Source organism: Danio aesculapii, chromosome 16 (assembly GCF_903798145.1).
Source record: "Danio aesculapii chromosome 16, fDanAes4.1, whole genome shotgun sequence".
NCBI lineage: Eukaryota > Metazoa > Chordata > Actinopteri > Cypriniformes > Danionidae > Danio > Danio aesculapii.
In genome coordinates, this window is record NC_079450.1 from 36,192,314 (window position 1) to 36,217,058 (window position 24,745).

The window sequence follows — 24,745 nt, forward strand, 5'->3', positions numbered from 1 at the left end:
ATTCTCTTGCTATCTACAGGAAAAGCTAGATGGGTTTGGAAAACATGAGGGTGTGTAAACGATGGGAATGACAATTATAATTTTTGGTGACAACTATTTCTTAAGATATAACCGAAAGATAACATAGAAAGACAGAAAGAGATTCCAAAAAAGCAAAGGTGAAATAACTCAGATGAAAACACACCTGCTGTTAGATCCAAATGCAGCACAAGGGAAATGAATACACAGAAAACAAGCACAAGTTAAGCCCCATATTTCCCAAAACAACGCTCATTTGTTTTCATCGGCTTGCTTTTCAACCTGCCCCTCATATTTTCATTAACCTGACTCTCACACAGGGCTTTTTGACATAGCAACAAAACCTCATGTCCCTGTGTCACAATCTTGATGGTGTCAAAGCCACAGTCACCAGGAAATCATTACCACAGCCTGAAGAGCAGTTAGGCAGGATTCCTTTTACTTTCCCTCCATTATTCTCAAAGACAAATAAGAGTCGATAACTTTAGAAGAGCAGGGCTTGTCCTTTAAATATTGAACAACAGCCAAATTATTCAAGAGGAAATTATTCAGGAGGTATTAAAAGAATGATTACGACATCGAACAGGTTACAGTGAAAAATAAAATTAAAAACTAGTAATGTTGTGAGCTTATTAAACTGATAATTCACCCAAAATGAAAATTCACTCATCAAATGGGTTTCATTTTTATGCTAATAAAAAAAGTATGAGCCTAACAATTGACTTTCATTGTATGAAAACACTTTGAATGTCAATGGCTACCGGTTTTCAACATTCTTCAAAATATCTTCTTTTGTGTTCAACAAAAGCAAGAAACTCTAACAAGTTTGGATAAACAGCGTAAATATTAACAGAATCTTCACTTTTGGGTGAACAATTTTTAATTTTATGACTAAGTAATATTATTCTGTAACAATTCTATAATAATATTTATGTAATAATATTTAGAAATGTCTAGGGTATGAAATTAGCCTTTTATAGAAGAAAAAAACACATATATTACTGTTTTTTATAAAACATAAGCAGAACCAAAATGTATATTTAGAATATATTAAAATAAAAAATCTTTTTAAATTATTTAATATTACATTTTTAAAAATTAAACGGTAAAAATATCTTGTTTTAAATATTGTATTATTGTAATGCTTATTTTATTTTGAGCCGATAAACACAGCTTTTTTATAATCAATTAAAATTTCTATTTTAACCTTAACATTTTACAGCAATGTTTCTAAAATCAGGTAAGAACAATCAAGACAAATCTACTGACACCAGTATCTTTGACAAAAATCAACCAGATATTAAAAAAAGAACTGCAATATTACATAAACAATAAATAAAAACTGAACCAAAAATATAGACTACCAGTGAAAAGTTTAAGGTCAATATGAAAAGTTTAAATTCAATATTTTTATTAATTAATTTTATTTAATAATTTAAATTAATGTATTCTGTTCATCAAGGTAGCATTTATTAAGAAATGTTAAATTGTTAAATATTTATTTATTTAATATTTATTTATTACTTATTGTATGTAGTTTCAAATGAAATTATTAACCAGTCATTACTGCTTTTATTACTACTACCATTAATAATAATAATAATAATAATAATAATAATAATAATAATTCATATTAGAGTGATTTCTGAAGGACCATGTCACTCTGAAGACTAGAGTAATGAAGCTGAAAATTCATATGTAAAAATCACTGGAATAATTTATTTAAAGTTATTCATTAAAAATAATTAATTTTATTAAAAATAATTTATTGAAACATTTTGCACCTCAGTAACTGAGGTCAAAACATTTCAACTCGCAAGCAAAGATTCTATATGTGTGACAAATGACAGCAGAACAGAGAGCAAAATGAATGACTCCAAAGTATTTTATTATCATTGACATACGTTTTTAATTAGATGACTTTTTTATTTGCAATCTTTTATTTTTTTAATTACTATGTACTTAATTTCCCCTAAAACTAAATAGTTTTGATTGAATAATAAAGAAACAAATCTATCCCCATAGGTGAGCAGGATAAGCTTATTTTAAAACATTTAAAAATCCTCCTAACCCCAAACTTTTGACCGGTAGTGTAAAGCTTATAATTAATATAGTATATTCTTATAATTAATTCTTATTTAAACACCTCACTTTTCTCAATGGAGAAAAAACAATCTTAAAACCTCTTGAACTTGGGCACAAATTTACAGCTAGTTGTAGGAACATAACCTTGGTTACGGAAAAAAAACCTGCTTTACTGTTGCTCAGTATTGTCAGTGCTGCTGATCTATATAATATGTACACAGATTAGACCTAACATTTCACTGTGATAAGATAAGACGCTATCAAACCTGTGTGAAAAGAGCAAATTCATGTTAAAAGGAAACCTGTGGTGTTGAACTACTACAGGCGGAAAAATGCTCAGGTCTAAATATGGAAAACAGGCGCTAACTGAGTGCTAGAAAACAAGCCCTGCCACAGATCACACCACTGACATTAATGCCCTCATACCCCTAGTGTGAGGCTAAAAGGTCTAGTAGATCCATTTTTAACATGTTACAGTTGCAAGAGACAAGATATGACAGTTTTTGGTTCAATGCTCCTTCTCTGTACGGTTTTCTCTCTTACCAAAATTAAACGTGGCTAGTGCCAGCCCGGTGAATGTGTGGAAGAGATGAAGAACTGTTGAGGACTGATAAAATAAAAACCAGCGGTACGCCAGTGCAAATGGATAACCTACAGGGGAAAAAAAGAGAAAACAGATTAGTCTTAACTGCAGATAAATGCTTCTAACCGTCACATGAAATAAATAGAAGAAATTTGACAAGCCCAAATTCCTTGAAGTGCACGTCATCATACTAGAGAAACAAACGTATGATTGATAGTTGTGTGTGAGATCAGTTGAGGATGTGGCTAGTGTAAAAATCAAGCTAAAGAGATGACAATCTGACGTCTGTAAGCATAAAAAAAACTTGAGAAAAAGGTTAGGAAATGTCCCAAACTAACAATTTTAAAATGCTGTTTATTACACACAATTATTGCTTTTATGCTAGAGGTTAATAACTAACCAACATGACTGATAATAATATCTATACTATTTTAGTATACAAAAAAATACAGCTAACAAACACAAGACTAACACTGGACAAAAAGTCAAACTTGAAAGATCATGTTTTAAAATTCATGTTTTAAGATTCATGTATAACTAGGCATGGGATGATAACAGTTTTCAAGGTATACAGCGGTTTGGAAAAGTAAAGGTTTTAAAACTTCAATTTTCTGCAAGACCGCTCCTGAGGTGTGTGTACAAATTTTTATTTATGTTTTTTTTTAGGACAACAGTATCTCCAGCAGAAACGATTCTGTTTTAATTTGTAAAGAAATCTGTGTTAATAATTCATTTAGTCTGACATGTTTACTGTTCTAAAATATTTTAAATGTTCCTCAAAATAAAATATATTGTTTTCAAATGGGAAAAAAGGTTGAGTTTTTACCCAGACATTTAAGAAGAATATATTTTAGAGCAGTAATCACAATTCTGCGAAACTGTGATATTTTTATCTAAGGTTATCACACCGTCAGAATCTTATACCGGCCCATGCCTATGTATAACTGTTTAATAACTAAGATTATACGATGAGGATGACTATGCAATGGTATCAATTGTACATTTGATTAAGTTTCTCTACATAAACACCTACAAACTTTTGACAAACATGACAATGTTTATTTAACTTGTATTTAACTTGTCTATTTAACTCTGTCGTTTGATTGTTTTTGTTATTGTTTTATTACTCTCCGACTGCTTTAAACAGTTTTTGAACTGTATTTTAGTTAAGCTAGTGATTACTGCCAAGGTATGAAAATAATTTTAAATACAATTAAAATACATTTACATTATATATTTATCTTTTTTGTTTTACATTACAGTTAGTTACATCGGGTATATACAGGAATCAGAGATTGAAATTCAATAACTTTTAAGACCTTTTTTAGGACTCTTCACCACCTCAGGTTTCAACAAGCAACATTGCCGACATTTTAACTTGCAGTATATTTACTAAATACTGATTGCAAGATACGAATCCTAAACTAAAACTGTATTTATATACTGAATAAAAATGTTAATCCAGCAGGTAAGACATTTACAACAGCAGGAATAACAGTGTTTCCCTGCTTACTGCAGTAAACTAAGCAGCGAGATGTCTAGCAGGATTTGATTTCATAAACTACACAGCATCCCAATATTCAAAGATATTCAGGCAAACTTTAGCATACTGTAACCAAATGTAATACCTTGTAAAATAGCATTTAAGACTTTTAACGGACAGCCTGATACAGAGTCAGCATTTCTTGTTTTCATTTCTTTCAATTTAATTTAGTGTAACATTATTTTAAGTAACAAAAACTATTTTTAACAATTCAGTTTTGGTTTAACAAAAAATAACTCAAGTGAATATTAAGCAATTCCATGCAAATGTTAACCTTGCCACAAAAAAAATTAAGTTTTCACCAAAATAGCGAAACTGTATCTAGGTTTTTGTTCAAACAAGTATTTTAGAGTACTTTAAAAACACTCAAAAATGTCTCTGTCAATGTTTTAAAACTATTATATTTGGTTTACCAAAGTCACACAAGTGGCAATTTCACATCCGCCACATCCATAACAGAGAGATGTCGCATAAATAACACAGAGTTTTCCCTTATAAATGCAAAAATGTGTAATAAAATAAAATCAATAGTTTTTGTTCTATAGTGAGCCAACTCTTATCCTTTTGATTATCATTACTTCCTTTGGGTTGTGCAGTTTAATTGACAGAATTTCTACAAAGTATGTTGTATACTGTAAACTCGAAGCCTTTTTAGGTCACATCCATAACGCATGCTCATTTCCCTCATTTAAAATATTAAAAAAAGTTTAAAGATTGACATATTTCTGTTCGCATAACTCTGTAATTAGTAGTTTTGGAAAATTTAAACAGATGTTTCAATATAATGTTAACGTATACTTTCTCTGTTAATTCATGTTTCAGGTTTTTACAGCAAATGTCACATCTATAATGCTGGAATTGCTTTATAAGTCATCATTCATTCATTTTTCACTAAACTATCAGTCAGGACTCGAACCAGCGACTTTCTTGCTGTGAGGTGACAGTGCTAACCACTGAGCCACCATGCCGCCCCTTAAATGGACGTAATCTAAATGATAAGACAACATAAAAACACTATCCTCATTAAAAACAATGCATTTTACTTTTCCTAATTCAATGTAAAACAAGTTTGCAGGAAATCCTTCTTTTCAAAAAACAAAAGCAAAGCTGTTCTTGATTACATTTTGCCTTAATGCTTCATTATCAATTAAACAATTGCTTCATTGACAAACGAGTCAAGCAAATAAACGCTAGAACGGCTTTTATATAGATCCATTCACATAAAAACTTCACAGACACATTTACACACATCAGCAATGTACCAGTGAATTCACTGGAATTATGCAAATGAGCAAACAGACTCGGGTGTCCCAAATGTCATTCATCTGGTTGAAGTGGAAGAACAGGCCACTGAAATTCACCTGGCCAAAGTCCAGATCAGCCTGCTATCTGCCCTCACACCCCCTGCTATTATCAACGAGTCACCTGAGACCTTCAAATGCCGACTCATTTTGCATTGAAACCCTCTATCTAACCGCAGGTCCAACAAACCAAAACACAGTTGCACAGCGAGAAGTCAGCTGTCAGAATGAGTTCAACTAGTTGCCTGGCAGTTAGTTGTGAGTGCAGTTAACCATGAAATCTCGCCTGGCATGTAGGTCACCCTTATCGACCTCTGTTTTTTGGGCTGGAGCCGTTGTGAATGGAGAAAGCTGGAGCTGGCACCGTGTTTTTAGAGTTGCTGGAGGCAGGTTGGCCAGCTGTGGGATCTGAGCACACTTTCTACTACACCTAACATTCACTGTACAGGTTTCCAGTGGTTCCCAACAGGACTCAGCACGTCCTCTTTACGCAAAGCCGAAAAGACCGCACACGTGCGCCGTTCACTTACCTATTAAGATGGACAAAATCAGCCGAACGGCCGGTTCGGGTGAATCTAAATATTCGGCTAATTTCTCCATGAAGGGAGCCGCCATCTTTAGTGTGGGCGGAAGTAGCTGCGCTCGGGTTTCCGCGAGTGTGTGGCCCTCGTGAGTCTCTGCGCAGCCCTTTACTCCGTCCGTCCCGCTACTCCTCCTCTCTCTAGCCACCTCTCACACCATTCACTAAAAACCCGGCGACCTTCACTCTCTAATGTCGCAAACGCCTTTTTGCGCAACACTCGTACCATTTCAGTTCATCGCCGAACATCTGAAAGAGCCGCGATATCAGAGTCACGTGATTTAACGGACATTCAGGAAAAAAAAAAGTGTAAATAATAAATCTGAGATTGGGTTTGGGTGGTGATGTAACGAATGAGATACAGAAACTAAAGAACTAGTTATTTTGACAGTATAGTAAAGTGTGTGTTGTGTTTGGTATAAAGGCGTCATAACACTGCCCTCTAGTGTTGGTGTTCCTCCAGGCAGCTGCACTGATCTAATCCTCTTCTACATGCTCCATATGCTGCGAACTGTCAGTGCATTGTTTCGCGGCATTCAGAAATGCTCAGTTGATATTTGCAGTTGCGGAAAACTAGAATTCCTTCAACCTTCAATGAGCTTTTTAGATCGCATATTCAGTTTATTTACTTCTTTGTTCGTTTTAAAACTGTTATGTACAAATGGTTGACCATATTTTGAATGTTATAAATAATGACTGCTAAAGTAATTGAAAGAGTTACTGTTTTAAATACTGGTTTACACACACAGCATTGTTGGTTTACAAAAAAAATCAAACAAGCATAATCCTGTTGCACTACTACACTTGATTTTGGTTTTATTGTAAAAAATATATGGATATTTTATGGCATACTTCAGAAAATAAAGATGATTTAGTGTTCAAAAATGTTTTACTTTAATTATGTTTTTAAATAAATTTAAAAAATAAATTATTATTTATAGTATATGTATTAATTTCGGTACCATAAACCCGCATCAACAATTTGGTAGAGGTTGATATTTTAGAAATTATAGGATGTGTTGAAAAAAATGCATTGATTGTGTTAACTGGTGATATTTGGAGTTAATTCAATCAAAAAAAAGATTGGTGGGGCAGTTAAGGGGTTAATGCACGTACTCAACATATATATCTCATATACGTGATTTAAGTATTTCGTTGTAATCTTCAGTAATAAATATGAGAAGGGAACTTATTTAAAAATAATATAACCAATTCAGTGTTTCTTTCAGATTAATCAGGACTATATATATATACAGACATAATTATAGAAAATTACAAAGAAATACTAGATCCACGGGTTTCAAACGAGTCGACAATAAGATAAACTCCTGCCATTATGGCATCATCTATACTGGAATGACCATCTGTCTTTGAACACTGTTGTGGGCTTCCTTTTAAAGGAAGCCTGCTAGACAAATACTAAAAGAGCAATTTTCCAACCATTCTCAATCAGACGGACCGACCTCACTACTTTCGACATTCTTATCGACGACGGTGACACAAACGCTGGCGCAAGTAAAACGTATTAAAAAGAAGCAGATGGGCAATTTACAATTAGTTATGTTTTTTGTATAGATACCCGTGTCGTTTATGCAACTGCTACAAAGAAATAATTTTAAAACTATAGAAAACATCTTTATGTAGGCACAAGCGAAATGCATTGTGGGACTGCATATTTAATTCCACATGGCGCCCTCTGCAGGCGACCTCTGTTAAATATCTCAGAATAGCCTGAAAATAAACATTTTAAAATAGTATCTTTTATTTCGCCTTTATAGTATATTACAAATAAACATGTTAAAAGAAAACAGCTTAATGTGTATTAAATTGTTTTGAACATATTTTGTTGATTATTTGTTTAATTAAACATTAACATGCAGCCAGTGGCACATTAAGATGAACACAAATTACGAATAACTGAAATTTAACACGGGGCGTCACGGTGGCTTAGTGGTTAGCACTGTGCTTCACATCAAGAAGGTCGCAGGTTCAAGTCCCGCTGGGTCAGTTGGCATTTCTATGTGGAGTTTGATTGTTCTCCCAGTGTTCGCCTGAGTTTCTTCCACAAGTCAAAGAACATGGCCTATAGGTGCATTGAATAAACTAAATTGGCCCTAGTGTATATGTGAATGAGAGTGTATGGGTGTTTTCCCAATGTTGGGTTGCAGCTGGAAGGGCATCCGCTATGTAAAAACATATGCAAGTTGGCGGTTCATTCCACTGTGGTGACCCCTGATTAATAAAGAAACTAAGCCGAAGGAAAAAGAATGAATGACTGAAATTAAATATATATAGACTGAATCGTTTTACAGTTATTTCAGGTTTGAATATTTTTAAGTATTCTTGAACTTCTGTTAAAAATAAAGTCAAATGTTCCTTTTCGCATAAATATAACATTTATCAGCAAAAGCAAATAAATAATATTCCCTATAATAAATCATAATATTAAGCGGGAATAAAATTAAATACATTAAAAAAGTTGGGCAGGAATGCGAGTATGTGACTGCTGATTCGTAGTAAATGACAGTCATGATCAGAGCAAATCCTGCTGTCCTCTGAGATCAAAGAACACGCATCTTCTTTCAGGCGTGCTGTCTTCAGCCAATGGCATGTTGCGGGGGCGGAGCTTCAGACCAACATTATATAAACTCCAGCAGACTGTATTTCCTCGCTGTCTCTTCGACCTGAGGTCCTTGTTCACTGTATTGTATCCATCGCTTTTTGGTGAAAGCAACACTTTTCAATCATGTCTGGCAGGAAGTTTTTCGTCGGTGGAAACTGGAAAATGAACGGCGACAAAAAGAGCATCGAAGAGCTCGCCAATACACTGAATAGCGCCAAGCTCAACCCAGACACCGGTGCGTATCTCATTCAGTTTCCTCCTCTCTCCACCACATGCCACTGCAAACACGGGCCTTTTCGGGCTTGAGCAGCCCACTGCACTGATGACCCTGAGATGACATTCACGCGGGACTTTTGACAGCTGCCATGCTCCTCATTTAGAGGCTTTTTCTTGTTGTAGCTACGTGTTATGTTACAGATCTGGTATGAATCTATAGCGTGTACAGCCTTATCGACTGAGATGTCCTGCAAAAATTGTCTATCATTCAAAGTTTCTATAATAAACGCCGAGCCGATTTAAATCATTATTCGTTTGTGAATGAGTCGATTTAACATAATGTTTTGTGAAGGAATGAATGAATGATGCTCTTCGTGTGTCGTGATTGAAGGGTTAACGCTTGAAATGGGTGTGTGATTTCCAGCACGTAGACACAGTTTGTGTGTTCGAGGCCTGTCAAATCAAATGACAGCACGAATGAGATACTAGTTTTTTTTTTTATTGTTATGTATTAATATAATATATTTCCTTAAAATATGACCGAGAAACAAAAACTGTAACGTTAGTAGCAACAGTAGCGCATTTCTGCTTTTGCGTCCGCGCGCTGTTTCCGCTATTCACTGTGACGTAAAACCCGCATCACTGCCTGATTTTATTTCTCTTACGGTTTTGTTTGAGGGTCCAGACTGGGTTAATATGTTTCAATATCTCAACTGTGGACTATGAATGGGAAAAGTCCAAAAGTCACGCCGCTTGTGCGTCGTCTGTTTCATTCACGGACTGAAACCTGAGTGAGGCGTTTGACATGTAAAGGTCAAGGGTCAGACGGTCAAATCTCGGGCTATCTTTCGCCTTTTTGCTGTACTTCGTGGCCTCTGTAGTATGCTGTCATATGAGAGACTTTTCCTTTGACCTTTTATCAAGGGGGACGTGTGTGCCAGACATGTGTGCCCTTTACAGTGAGTTTAATATAGTCTGACCCAAGATAATTTTACAGTATAAATGCCACCTCAAAGTGGAAAAGACCAGCCTTAAAATATTTTTAACCGTAAAGTCTGATATATGAACTAATAGTAAGAAAAACGCCAAAAAAGGCTTACAAGGAAAAATAGGTACAGCATATACACGCACCGGCCACTTTATTGGGTACGCCCTACTAGTACCGGGTTGGACCCCCTTTTGCCTTCAGAACTGCATTAATCCTTCCTGGCATAGATTCAACAAGGTACTGGAAATATTTGTCAGAGATTTTTGTCCGTATTGACATGATAGCATCACGCAGTTGCTGTAGATTTGTCAGCTGCACATCCCAAAGGTTCTCTAATGGATTGAGATCAGGTGATTGTGGAGGCCATTTGAGTACAGTGAACTCATTGTCATGTTCAAGAACATTCAAAAAGGCAACGTTTTCCAGTCTTCTATTGTCCAATTCTGGTGAGCCTGTGTGAATTGTTACCTCAGTTTCCTGTTCTTAGCAGACAGGATTGGCACCCGGTGTGGTATTCTGCTGCTGTAGCCCATCCGCCTCAAGGTTCGACGTGTTGTGCATTCAGACATGCTCTTCTGCATACCTTGGTTGTAACAAGGGGTTATTTGAGTTACTGTTGCCTTTCTATTAGCTTATATTACCTTGCATCAACAAGGCATTTGTGCCCACAGAACTGCCGCTCTCCATTCTCTGTAAACCTTAGAGACGGTTGTGCGTGAAAATCCCAGTAGATCAGCAGTTTCTGAAATACACAGACCAGCCCGTCTGGCACCAACAAGCATGCCAAATTCAAAGTCACTTAAATCACTTTTCCTCCCCATTCCGATGCTCAGTTTGAATGCCTAAATGCATAGAGTTGCTGCCATGTGATTGGCTGATTAGAAATGGGCATTAACAAACCGTTGGACAGGTGTACCTAATAAAGTGGCTGGTCAGTGTATATGTTTATAAATGATCTATACAAATCAAATGTTGTATCTGCAAACATAATCCAACATGAAGATGAACACTTTTGATGGCTAACCAATTTTATAAAAAAATCTTACTAAATTCTATTGCTCATTATTAGTTTGTTACAGAGTGCATTACCTAAATACTAACAAGTTAATAAGACCTTATCCACTAAGTATTTAAAAATAAAACAAATTTGCACCATAGTCCATAAATCAGGTTTTAATAGGCAATTCAGTTTAAAATAGTGAAAATACAGAGTTCACATTTGGTGCTCATATTATTATAATAAACCATGTAATCGAGATAGCTTGTTATGATTTTATTAATAAAATTAATAGAATAAACATTCTCAAAAGCCTGGTCTAGGTTGCTTTCAATAGATTGCTACATTAGAAGTCATAATTTTATCTCTGAAATGTCTGTATCTTTTCTTCATAAAATTGTCCCGTTATTAATGTGAATGTTCAAAGGTTCAGTAAATTTATATTTTGTTTCTTAGTATTGTGGTGGAACATTTATTTTTATTATTACTAAAACATTGATTTATATAAAACTTCTCTTTTGTACTATAAACATCATATATTACGAAACATATGCCTTCCTAAAGAAGATACACAAACAAATATTACTAGTGTGGTCATTCAGAAGGTGGTCATCTACTCTTAAAAGTGCATTCAATAAGTGTAAATCCTGGCTCTAAAATCTAATGCTCTAAAGAGAACTGGGTGTCAACTGTGACGAAGTGGGCCTTGAAGCAGGGGAAAGAGAAGAAAACCTGGTGTCTGGTTAGCCTGTGTGTCGCACTCTGCAGCAACCGGTGTTCCTGTATGACCGTCGGACCTATTCTTTGCAAAGAATAAAATCTTTTTGGAAGTAAACCTTGTAAGACTTTGTCTCTTGATCAATAAGAATCTCTTTATTTGAAATTGCCCCGACAGTAACATGACAACGGTGCTTTGGCAAGTTTAAAGAATCACTGCAATCATTCAGCTTAATATTCTGGTTGTAGTGACTTTAACTGTATGTTTATGTGTTTCTCAGAGGTTGTGTGTGGCGCTCCAACCATCTACCTAGACTACGCCAGGTCTAAGCTCAACCCAAACATTGATGTGGCTGCACAAAACTGCTACAAGGTTGCAAAGGGAGCTTTCACCGGAGAGATCAGGTACATTTCTGTTCGTTTACAGTCCAGAAAACAATTAATAAAAAAGAAAAAGTCGTTGTATGGCATTAGGCACTATAAATCATTAGATTCTTTCTTTCAGCCCTGCCATGATTAAGGACTGTGGAGTAAAATGGGTGATTCTGGGACACTCTGAGAGACGCCACGTGTTTGGAGAGAGTGATGAGGTAATTTACACACTATTTATTACAAAGTAAATGAAAAGCTGTTGTAATGAATGTGTTTTCTATAGTTCATGGAAATTGTTTTACATAATTCAATATTTAAGAAAAAAAATGTTGAATTATGGCTTTAATTGCGATTTAAAAGTATTTTAAGATGATACTGTAACAACTACACTAAAACCAAATACTGCCCTCTAGTGTGTTGATTGATTTATAGCAGCTATAATGTTGGTTGCAAAAAATAAAATCAAGTGCCGAATGTATTAAAATAGTGCTTCATTATGGCTGCATTGCTAACACAAACTATTATTTAGAAAAATTTGCTATTCCCGTTACTATACTAAAAACTAGTTTGGACATGTTAAAATATCTTAACTTTTTATGATTTAAAAGATGTCCATAAAGCAATCATAACTGGATGATTATAAGCAATGACAAAGTAACTCCATATATAGAGTTATAATGGTATTTCAGTAGAAAGAAATCCTAATAATTTTCTTGTATTGTAATTCTTGTAATATTAATGCTTAACGAGAGGGCTTCCTTTTTAAATTGGGTCTACTAGACCAATTCAAAAACCTGCTGGAGATTGGCCCTTCAGAAACAGTATTATCATTATAGTTATTAAATTATATGCACACTCTTATCTTTGTGCCTGTCTTTATTCCTGACAGCTGATCGGCCAAAAGGTGGCTCATGCTCTTGAGAACGGTTTGGGAGTGATCGCCTGCATTGGTGAGAAGCTGGATGAGCGGGAGGCTGGAATCACAGAGAAAGTTGTTTTTGCACAGACCAAGTTCATCGCAGGTATCTTTCAATTTGGTGAAAGACACATTTTTCAGTATATGACGTCTGACTTATTTTTCTTTTAAATGAGGAGTTTTATCAACCTCCTATGGTTAGGTTTAGTAATTTCATTTTAATGGCAAGAAAAATAAGGGCTTTCAATAAGTGACTTGTAATCTTTTCAATTCCTTTCAAGTGAAATTAATGAACGTAAAAAAAAAAAAAAAAAAAAAAAGAGTAAGATGTTATTTTGCTAGTTTTTATAGTAAATTTCATATATAGAACATAGTAGTATTTGTTTAACCAAGTTATATAGCGATAACGTTGACTATGTTTTACTCAGTCTTGGTTTCTATGTTTTATTCCATCAATGATATACTGAATCTATGTTTTAGGTGTATATTTAAACATATTTTAATAACCAATAAAAAAAATTAATACATTTTGAAAAATAAATCCATTAAAATGAGTGTGGATGTGGAATGAATGTGTCATTTTAAGGGGAAAGAGAGCTCTAAATGTCATAAAACAGCTGCTAACTACACCTAACAACAAAAGTAACAATAAAAACGGTGTAAACACTATGTAAAATAGATAAAAATTAAAAAATTGCATGATGGGAAATCTGGAGTTGAAAAGCTTTTACATAATTTTATTGCTTTAAATATCTTCAAGGAGTTGCTATAAACATAACAAACAATTTTTATATAAAAATAAATTAAATATACTTTAAAAAATACTCACAGTGGTTCAGTGGATAGCACAATCACCTCACAGCAAGCTGATTCGAGCCCCGGCTGGTTCAGTTGGCATTTCTGTGTGGAGTTTGCATGTTCTTCCTGTGTTGACGTGGGTTTCCTCTGGGTGCTTAGGTTTCCCCCACAAGTCCATGCGGTATAGGTGAACTGAATAAACTAAATTGGCTGTAGTGTATGTGTGTGAATGGGAGTGTATGGGTGTTTCCCAGTGTTGGGTTGTGGCTGGAAGGTCATCTGCTGTGTAAAACATATGCTGGATAAGTTGCCGGTTCTTTCCGCTGTGGCGACCCCTGATTAATAAAGGGATGAAGCCGAAAAGTAAATGAATGTAAAAATACTTACATTCTACAAGCTCGCATTAAGGGCCAGAAATCCCTTTTTTACTCTTGCCTGAGCTAAATTCTTTAATGTAGAAATTAAACGACGTAGAAAGTAATGTAGACATTAACATGTACATTTACATCATAAGCAATGTAGAATAATTTTATCAGTGTAGGAGCCTCTTTATAACATTTCTTTCTGTTACATTTGATATAATACTGTGTCTTCTGTTTTAGATAACGTGAAGGACTGGAGCAAAGTAGTTCTTGCCTACGAGCCTGTATGGGCCATTGGCACTGGTAAAACCGCATCACCCCAGCAGGTACAGACAAGCATTTCAATCAAAATGTGGAGGTTTATTTGCATTCATATTGTCTGGTTTAATTTACCTCAGAGGCTCAATGTCTCTCAATACTGTTCTTCCAGGCTCAGGAGGTGCATGACAAGCTCCGGCAGTGGTTAAAGACCAATGTCTCAGAGGCTGTTGCCAACTCTGTCAGGATCATTTATGGAGGTCAGTCCTCAACGAGTCTGTTTTCAAAGAGCAATTTAGATTTATTTTAGGATAATAGGACTCTTGCATGCAGTTGGATGGCAGTATACACACTACCTGAGGTGAATCATTCTGTAAAGTGTACTTCAGTGGGATTCAAATCAGCTGATGGTTCATCAGTGTGTGTGAAAATGAATTCTTCTTTCAGAGTTTTAGCCTGATGAATCTTTGCATAGTCATCCTGGAACATGGCCTTCAGATTTGGCTTCTGGTTAAAAAAATAAATGTCTGTTAGTGTTAAAAGAGTTGTTGCCAAACCTAAAATAAAGCAGACTCTGTAATTACTGTGATAAATAACCAATCGCTCGTAAAGAATCACTTGCTTAAATCCAAACTAAGACTTTTCTTTTTTTTACCAGCCAGTATTAAACTCTCTTTTAAAACTACAAAATGGAGGAAAGGAAACTTACTTTAGAAGGAAACCTACTAGACAAACGCTAAAATATTTCATTTAAATGTTTAATTAAGATGTGTATTACTTATGGAATAATTACAGATCAATTTGAAATGGAAATCATGTACACAAATTTAAATACACTCATTTTAATGTTTACACTTAATCTCCTGCTCATTTAAAACTGAACACTTACAAATGTAAATGATTTTGATTTATTATTATAAACACTGGCTGGCAGAGGTTTCTTTATGGATGCTGTGCAAAGATTTAGAATTCATGTGGTCTAGACTGACTTCACTATGTTTAAAAAAAGCTTAATGTAGAGGATTATATACAGTCATAAAACCACATAACTGCATAAACACACATCAAACTTCATGTTCACTATCTGGGCAAGTCTAAACTATTTTGCAACAACTTTTCTATTGTTTTCTATATGTTTTAACAAGTATTACTATTTGTTGATCTCTTATTGGCCTGATTACCCAAGCTATACGTAAAACAAACAAATACTATAAGTTATACAATAAAAAATAATACAAGACACTGAGAGAGTAATAATATTAGATGTTCTATTTAACAGACTATGATTTTAACTGATTAAACATTTGCAATTGTTTTGTGTAGAATGCTTTTTTGTGTGAGGGCTGAGTTTACATTTGTATTTACAGTATTGTGACCAACATTCTGAGGAGCAATTGATTCAATGGTTCCAAAAGTCAAGTAGTTAAAAAAATCTCAAGACGATACAACAGTCAGTATTTAAAGTTGTCACTTTGTATCAAAAACACCTCGGCTGGGTCAGTTGGCGTTTCTGTGTGGAGTTTGCATGTTTTCCCTGTGTTCGCGTGGGTTTCCCCCACAGTCCAAAGATCTGGTACAGGGTAATTGGGTAAGCTAAATTGTCCGAAGTGTATGTGTTTCCCAGTGATGGGTTGCAGCTGGAAGGGCATCCGCTGCATTTAACAAATGCTGGATGAGTTAGCGGTTCATTCCACTGTGGCGACCCCAGATTAATAAAGGGAATAAGCCAAAAAGTAAATGAATGAATGAGATAAAAAAATTAAAAACTGGCATTATGTTTAACTAATCTGAATATCCTAGCTCAACAAAAATGCCATTAGAGCGTAGTGCAGTACTATATATATATATTTTTTATTTAATACAAGTTCTTTTATTTAAACGGGCTTGAATGGGCTTCCTTTTCTAGAGACCTACTGGACAAATACTAAAAGAGCAATTTCTATTGAATGGGACTTCAGAAAGTCTCCCCCATCACTTTGAAAAAGTATCTCACTCGTGGTAACTGAAACTAATGAATGCCGAATGTGTGAAATGCATTGGTACATTATGCAAATTCCAACATCCATCCAATGATGTCACTCATTACCAATTATGCATACTGTTTCTGGACATTTGTAGAGCTGCAATTTTACTTCACTGCAAATTATACTATTTGAGTTATATATATTTATTCCATGGTCTGTTGAAATTCTTGATTCTGATTGGCTGGATGGTTTGTATTATTTTTATTGTGATGAACAGTAACACAAAGTTTGATTTTAAAAAGTAAAACGAATTTCTTTTAAACAAATATGAGTCACCTTTTAAACGAGACATCCTGGACTAGTACTTTTACTTATTTATTTATTTATTTACTCATGGTGACAGAAGAAATTATAACTTTACCAGTATATCATCATAAAACTTTTTCAAAATAAACCAACCAAGTGAAAAGCTGCCATCAAAAACCTTTGCATGACACAAGAAATGTGGCAGTAGCATTAATACTCCGATGAATAACATGACTGACCAATCAGAATCAAGCATTTCAGACAGCTGCGTAACAAACAGCAGTAACACTTGAACATTAGGCTTGCTGTTTTTCAAATGCAGCACAAACTGTTAAATTCCAGCTTTCAATACACTGAAAATGAAAATGTTTGTTTTTTCATTAACATGGAGTTTTCTTTTTAAAGAGATCTACTTCACAAATACTAAAGAGTAAATTTCCTGTTGTTTTTTGTATAGTGAATCACCCTTTCCATTTTGAATGAGTTTCTCACTCGTGGTGACTGAGGGAACAATTTGTCCACTATGTCATCTTAATACTTCAGGAAGTGAAGTTGTTTATGTGGGACATTTATCTCAGTAAACTTAATACTTTATTCACTAGAGTAAACACTGTTAAATCATCTTGGAAGAGGCTGTTTTGTGCAAATTGCAACACACCCGCGATGACATGATAAGCTGACTTTGAATATACTAGGATATTCTTTAAACCAAAATTTTTTATTGTTTTATAATATTAAACAGTATTGTACAACTTCTTTAGAGATCTTTCTTTTTCACGACAGTAAATGGGTTTCTTTTTAAAAGAAACCTTCTAGACAAATACTAAAAGAGCAAATTTCTAACCACGAGTTGTTCAGTCAAAATCCCCAATTACTACAAGTGAGTGTCTCACTAGTGGCGACTGAGTCCATTGTCATTCTATATCCTCTAAATGCGCTCCATTACATCCATCAGTCAAGCTACAATATTAAGAACTAAAACCTTATTACTTTGATATTACTGCTTAAATTCTCTGAGGTTATTTTTAGTACAAAGTTGGTTTAGGGACACAACTGACCAATCAGAATCAAGTATTTCAGACGGCTGCATTATAAGAAAATAGCAAAACTTGAACACCAAACTTACAACTACTTAAAAAACAGCTCAAAACATTAAATCACACCTTGTAAATAAACTAAACTTTCTAGGCTTTCTTTTAATTCACATGAAGGAGTTTCTTTTTTAAAGGAAACCACCTAAACAAGAACTTTATAATATATAAAAAAAAAAAAGCAAATTTCTGACTTACTGTTACAGTGAATCTCCCCCTTTATTTTGAATGAGCATCTCACTCATGGTGACTTCAACTAGAAGCAAGTGAAGTTATTCATATAGCTCATTTATCACGATAAACTTAATTTGCTGAAGTAAACGTTTGCTTTAGAATAGGTAGTTACGCAAATTACAGCACAGCCACAATTACATTATACAGTGAAATTACATACTTGTATGTTTGTTCTGAGACTAATGGATTTTATTATTATTTTTTTTTGAAATATGAAATTTTAAGCATTCTTTCTCTTTACAACAATAAATGTTTTTGTTTTTATTTTCTTTTTCGTACAAGAAATCATCTAGACAAACAATTAAAGAGTGATTTTTATTTATTGTTTTCCAACTATGAGTAGTTCAGTCAACACTCCCCACGACTTTGACTCAGTATTTCACTCATGGTGAATAAAATCATTGTCACTTAATATCCTTGTAAAGTTTCCTCTAAAAATGCTTTATTATGTCTATCAGTCAGGCTACAAAATAAAAACTGAAATCATATTACTTTAAAATTAATGCTTTAATTCTCTGAGGTTATTTTTAGAAAAATAGTGGTTTAGTAACTCAACTGCTCAGTCAGATTCAAGTATTTCATAGAGCTGTTATATAAGACAATTAAACTTGAACATCAAACCTACTACTGTAATTTTAAACATTTTAAAACCGGTAATCTTTATTTTAACTCATATGAAGGGGTGCTCTTTTAAAGAAAACTTACTGGACACATACTAAAAGTGCAAACCTCTAAGTTTTACAGTGAATCTCCCCATTCATTTTGAATGAGCATCTCACCCATGGTGACTGAGGGGACACTTATTTTCACAGTATATCATCTTAATCTTCCTCACAGTAGTTCACCATAAACAAAACTATCAGCCAACTAACTAAAAGCAAGTGAAATTGTTCATATGACCCATTTATCATTGTAAACTTAATTTACTGAAGTAAACGTTTGCCTTAGAAGAGGCAGTATTATGCAAATTTGATGCAGATTGATATTAATGACAATGACATTATAGAGTGAAATGACATGTTTATTTTCTCCTGAGACTAATTGATTTTAACGTTTTTATGTACTATAAATAAAATTTCATGTATTCTTTAGTAATGTTTTCACAATGAATAATGTGTTCCTTTTTTTAAAGAAACCTTTTAAACCAACCATGGTTGCTCTTTCTGACCATGTGTTGTTTGATCAACATCTCCCACCACTTTGACTGATTGTCTCACTGGTGGTGACTGAGTCTGTTGTCATTTTATATCCTCATAAAGCTTCCTCTGAAAGTGCTCCATTGTTTCTAAAACTATCAGCCAAGCTACAAGATAAACACTCAAATCTTCTTACTGTAATATTAATGCTTCAGTTCTCTGAGGTTATTTGTAGTAATTGTTGTTTGGTGCCACAACCGACCAATCAGAATCAAGTATTTCAGGCAGTTCCCATGTAAAACCAGAATTACTTTAAAAATGACAAAATTACTACTTTCCTAATAGTGGTCAAAGATATAAACAATGCCTTTACATGCTATTAGAATTATCATATATGCATGATTCCTTAAGGACAACTGGACATGGAATTGTTCATTTTGATAATAGATAGGAAATGTTTGCTGATATAACTGCTATTCCTTTAGTTTATCCACAACAGTTACCACAGTATACCCCACATAAATGATGAACTATCTTTTATGAACTATGTTTTAAAATCATAAAAGTATGTATTTGCCAGAGATTCCAGAAAAGAAATGGTGCAGTGGTGCATTTGTCAGCAAATGTATCATTTTATAAAATCTAATGTATTTTATTTTTAAATAGTCTATTTTTTAATAGTCTATTCAAAATTAAATATCTTCAAGATGCTTTGGCTTTTAAAAGAATTCCCCAAGAAATTGACAAACCTGGTGGCCTCTTTGCCATTCTTTCTAAAAACAGTTTATTCTTATGTTGAAAAATTTCTCAATTCTTGCTCTTATCAAAACCGAACATGGCTTTTTTAATTCCAAATGTAAACCAATAGACCCCTGCAAACTTTTGTAAAAGCACCCTTATAAAACCCCAAAACTACCTTTAACTGAAGTTAAAAGGGTAATGGCTCACTTATGTTTTTTTTCCCCCCAAGTACCAAACATGAGAGGTTTTCACAGTGTACCACAAGTAGGGTTGCATGGTTTACCATACTATCGCGATACTATGACTCCAAAATACTGGCGGTGCTAACGGTCTATCTACAATAGATAATGTTGCATGTGGAAAAGTCACTAAAATGCCTACACGTTTGTGCAACAATAGACTATTTCAATTTTATAGTCTGTGGAGCCCTTTAAGGTTGCAAGTTTTCTGACACTTCAAACGCACATCTGAATCGCTTCATTTCTGTTCCTCTCAATAGGATTTAGTAGCTACAACAACTGACAATCTCTTAAAAAGAACGACTCACAATGGAAAATTTTAAATTACTTTGGATTTTTAACTGATAAGACTGAAAAAAAGCAATAGATGGAAAAACCCAAAATAGCAATCTAAACAATTTTTGACCACTTCATATAGCCTAATTTGGTTGGGAAAATACTCTTTGTAACAAATTTCATTTGGTATAATTTGTATCTTTATTTTAAGGTGTTTTTTGTTGGTCAGTTATCTACAAAATAAACAAAAAGAATGAATACATTTTAGGTGAAGTGATGTGCAAATAATATTTTCAATAATTTAATTATGAATTCAATTCGAGACCTATTAAAACATGTAAAATATAGTATTTCTGACCATTTTCTTTATAATTTGAGTTATGAATTACTACTTCACTACTTGCTATCGTGATACTTCAGCTGGTATAGAATCATAAGATGAACTACAAGCAAGTCAGATTTGTTATTCAGTTGTGTGCTGTAACCTGGGTCAAATATACTCAAATATAAATAGTCATAAAAAGAAAATCTGAAGGTATTTTAAAACGTGCAATGAAAACTTGGTACACATGTGCCCAACCACGTCAAATCTAACTCAAAACGTAGTGCTATTAGATATATGTACACAAAGTTACTCAGAAAATAATTTGATAAATAAAATATATATAATATAATACAATACAATATAATATAATAGTAGATTCTTTTTTTACCAATGATAAATGGGTTCCCTTTTAAAGGAAACCTACTGGACAAATACTAAAAGAGCAATTTTCTAACTCTGTGTTGGTCTGTCAAAATCTCCTGTCACTTTGAATGGCTTCCTCACTGGTGGTGGCTGATATGACTGTTAAAGGTAATATGACTGAGGTTAATATGACTGAGTTAAAGGTGAAAGGCATTATGGGTATGTAAATGAGGTATCTAAATGGGTGGCATTAACTTCATATAGCCTAATTTGGTTGGGAAAATGCTCTTTTTGTAACAAATTTCATTTGGTATAATTTGTATCTTTATTTTAAGGTGTTTTTGTTGGTCAGTTATCTACAAAATAAACAAAAAGAATGAATACATTTTAGGTGAAGTGACGTGCAAATAATATTTTCAATAATTTAATTATGAATTCAATTCAAGACCTATTAAAACATGTAAAATAAAGTATTTCTCACCATTTTCTTTATAATTTGAGTTATGAATTACATTATCGCAATACTACTTGCTATCGTGATACTTCAGCTGGTATAGAATCTTAAGATGAACTAATGGTATCACGACAACCCTAACTACAAGCAAGTCAGATTTGTTATTCAGTTGTGTGCTGTAACCTGGGTCAAATATACTCAAATACAAATAGTCATAAAAAGAAAATCTGAAGGTATTTCAAAGCGTACAACGAAAACGTGGTGCACATGTGCCCAACCATGTCAATTCTAAATCAAAATGTAATGCTATTAGATGTATACAAAGATATTACTTAGAAAAAACCTTAATAATAACATGTATATAATATAATATAATAATAGTAGAATCTTTTTTTTACCAATGATGAATGGGTTCCCATTTAAAGGAAACCTACTGGACAAATACTAAAAGAGCAATTTTCTAACTCATTGTTGGTCTGTCAAAGTCTCCTGTCACTTTGAATGGCTTCCTCACTGATGGTGGCTGATATGACTCAATCAGAGTTAAAGGTGAAAGGCATTATGGGTATGTAAATGAGGTATCTAAATGGGTGGCATTCACTTCATATAGCCTAATTTGGTTGGGAAAATGCTCTTTTTGTAACAAATTTCATTTGGTATAACTTTATATATTCTTTATTTTAACACGTTTTTGTTGGTCAGTTATCTACAAAACAAACCAAAAAGTAATGAATACATTTTAGGTGGTGACCTGCAAATAATATTTTTAATAATAAATAAATTATGAATTCAATTCAAGACCTATTAAAACATGTAAAATATAGTATTTCTCACCATTTTCTTTATAATTTGAGATATGAATTACAGTATTGCAATACTACTTGCTGTCGTGATACTTCAGCTGGTTTATCATATAATGTAATGCAATATAATAGGTTATTTTTAACCAATGATGAATGGGTTCCCTTTTAAAGAAAACCTACTGGACAAATACTAAAAGAGCAATTTTCCAACCCTGAGTTGGTCTGTCAAAATCTCCTGTCACTTTGAATGGCTTCCTCGCTGGTGGTGATCGATATGAGTCTATCAGAGTTAAAGGTGAAAGGCATTATGGGTATGTAAATGAGGTATCTAAATGGGTGGTGCTAAGGATTCAAAACACGTTTCAATGTGACGCCAGCATATTTTCTTACTGTAAACAGCTGGTAGAGCTGCTTACTTTAAGACTCTCAGGGAAGAATTTGCTTGACGTTTTGTAAGATTTAGTGATTTTTCAAGCAACAAAACATCCAGATTCTAGAAGTAATAAATGATCAGATTTATAGATGTAAATAGGCTGAATTAAGGGTGATTGAGACTCATGGTTAAATAGGACAGTATAGCAGGTTATTTTTAGGAATGTCCTGATCAGGTTTTCCCTCAAGTCAGAGTCATTTGATTTTGAGTATCTACCGATACCGAATACTTTCATAATACATAAAAAAAGAATAAAGAACGAAGAAACAGATCCAGGATGGAGTCAATTCAGGCTTAGTAAAGACATGGGAGCTACAGACGAACTCCATATGTCTGTGGTGAACGAAACATGATGTACATCTTCTAATAGGACAAGTGGTTTGTCAGAAATCTTCTTATAAAGGGCTGGCAGAGATTTCTCGGTGAAATAGTGGTGAGACGGCATTTCAAATCGAGGTTCTACATTTGTTTTTGAGGTGTCTTATCAGGTTTGTTGCGTTAAATGTAGCCTTTTCCTTTCCACCTCTTGCAATGCCAAGTTTACATGTCTCACAATTGGCAATGGCAATGTTGTCATCATCAACTTTATAAAACTTCCAGACCGCAGACATACTCGTGATATCCGCTTCAAGCTGCCTCTGTGTTCTACTTTGCTGGCATTTAACCAATAGCGTCTCTGCAACAAAGTGATGTCAAAAGAATATACAGTTGAAGTCAGAATTATTAGCCCCCTGAATTATTAGCCCCCCTGTTTATTTTGCCCCCAATTTCTGTTTAACAGAGAGAAGATTTTCTAACACATTTCTAAACATAATAGTTTTAATAACTCATTTCTAATAACTGATTTATTTTTTATCTTTGCCAGGATGACAGTAAATAATATTTGACTAGATATTTTTCAAGACACTTCTATACAGCTTAAAGTGACATTTAAAGGCTTAACTAGGTTAATCAGGTTAACTAGGCAGGTTAGGGTAATTAGGCAAGTTATTGTATAACAATGGTTTCTTCTGTAGACTATTGAAAAAAATTAGCTTAATGGGGCTAATAATTTTGACTTTAAAATGTTTTTTTTTAAACTGCTTTTATTCTAGCTAAAATTAAAACAAATAAGACTTTCTGCAGAAGAAAAAATATTATCAGACATACTGTGAAAATTTCCCTGCTCTGTTAAACATCATTTGGGAAATATTTATAAAAAACAGAAAAAAAAAAAATCAAAAGGGGGCTAATAATTCTGACTTCAACTGTAGTTATACACGTGTCTATTCGAGTCCTGATCAGGAGATAACGTCCGATTCAAGTCTGAAACCATGTGATCGGGCCAGATTTTAAAATCACGTGATCGGATCTAGACATTCCTAGTTATTTTCTTGCCTGATGAGTGTAAATCATCATTGTGGGTTTAAATATTAAATGAAATGTTTTATTTTTCTAAAATAAAGTTAAATGGATTAAAACAGGCATTTTAATGATGAAAATAATAATAAAACCGTATATAACTAGGCCTACTTAGAATCTGTGCACACAGAACAATGCTTTATTTAGCCCATCATTAATGTAAATGTTTGTAAATAATATATATATTTATTCAGGTTTTATATTAAATTCAGTATTATTATTATTATTGCTAAATATGAATATGTTTATATGATTTATTTGTAATACAGTTTGTAAAAGTATTTTCTATATTTTTTATTTCTATTTTCTATTTGACATATTTTCTGTTTTTCACTGGATGTATTATAAGAGAGACTTGTTTATTTACCAAACAAGTGATTCTAACTGGATTTGCATTGTAAACCTTAGATAAAAGTTGAAAAGTGATTATTTGTTTATATAATTTCCCTAAATTTCAAAATCTTTCTGCATAAATCTGTAGATTCACTAAATTCTGTGCAGAAATGGCAAAAAATGTCTGCAGATTTGGTCTGTCAAAGAACTAACACAGGCAATAAACATGATTACACCAGCCTAAATCAACAGTAATAGTATGTCCCAATCACTCAAACATCAGCAGAAA

General features: G+C 33.7%; 2 protein-coding genes and 6 non-coding genes across 8 annotated transcripts in view; 1 reads left to right on the forward strand and 7 right to left on the reverse strand.

Annotated features, from left to right (window-relative positions):
* lpcat3 (lysophosphatidylcholine acyltransferase 3) overlaps window positions 1–6,304 on the reverse strand; it is a 49,154-nt gene extending 42,850 nt beyond the window's left edge. The window contains exons 1-2 of the mRNA XM_056475495.1: window positions 6,061–6,304; window positions 2,647–2,754 (exon numbers count right to left, since the gene is read on the reverse strand). Coding sequence (XP_056331470.1) covers window positions 2,647–2,754; window positions 6,061–6,145 — 193 coding nt within the window. The 5' untranslated portion in view covers window positions 6,146–6,304. The remainder of the gene's footprint in view (window positions 1–2,646; window positions 2,755–6,060) is intronic.
* A 1,188-nt stretch (window positions 6,305–7,492) lies between these two features.
* Window positions 7,493–7,546, reverse strand: LOC130244010 (U7 small nuclear RNA). The gene has a single exon (XR_008839186.1). It is a non-coding gene; the product is annotated as a U7 small nuclear RNA (small nuclear RNA).
* Window positions 7,547–8,771: 1,225 nt separating this feature from the next.
* Window positions 8,772–24,745, forward strand: part of tpi1b (triosephosphate isomerase 1b) — a 16,799-nt gene continuing 825 nt past the window's right edge. The window contains exons 1-6 of the mRNA XM_056475228.1: window positions 8,772–8,968; window positions 11,933–12,056; window positions 12,157–12,241; window positions 12,913–13,045; window positions 14,340–14,425; window positions 14,530–14,617. Coding sequence (XP_056331203.1) covers window positions 8,857–8,968; window positions 11,933–12,056; window positions 12,157–12,241; window positions 12,913–13,045; window positions 14,340–14,425; window positions 14,530–14,617 — 628 coding nt within the window. The 5' untranslated portion in view covers window positions 8,772–8,856. The remainder of the gene's footprint in view (window positions 8,969–11,932; window positions 12,057–12,156; window positions 12,242–12,912; window positions 13,046–14,339; window positions 14,426–14,529; window positions 14,618–24,745) is intronic.
* Window positions 16,246–16,299, reverse strand: LOC130244015 (U7 small nuclear RNA). The gene has a single exon (XR_008839191.1). It is a non-coding gene; the product is annotated as a U7 small nuclear RNA (small nuclear RNA).
* On the reverse strand, window positions 17,414–17,469 carry LOC130244011 (U7 small nuclear RNA). The gene has a single exon (XR_008839187.1). It is a non-coding gene; the product is annotated as a U7 small nuclear RNA (small nuclear RNA).
* On the reverse strand, window positions 21,067–21,120 carry LOC130244012 (U7 small nuclear RNA). Its single transcript, XR_008839188.1, has one exon. It is a non-coding gene; the product is annotated as a U7 small nuclear RNA (small nuclear RNA).
* LOC130244014 (U7 small nuclear RNA) lies at window positions 21,894–21,947 on the reverse strand. The gene has a single exon (XR_008839190.1). It is a non-coding gene; the product is annotated as a U7 small nuclear RNA (small nuclear RNA).
* On the reverse strand, window positions 22,443–22,496 carry LOC130244013 (U7 small nuclear RNA). The gene has a single exon (XR_008839189.1). It is a non-coding gene; the product is annotated as a U7 small nuclear RNA (small nuclear RNA).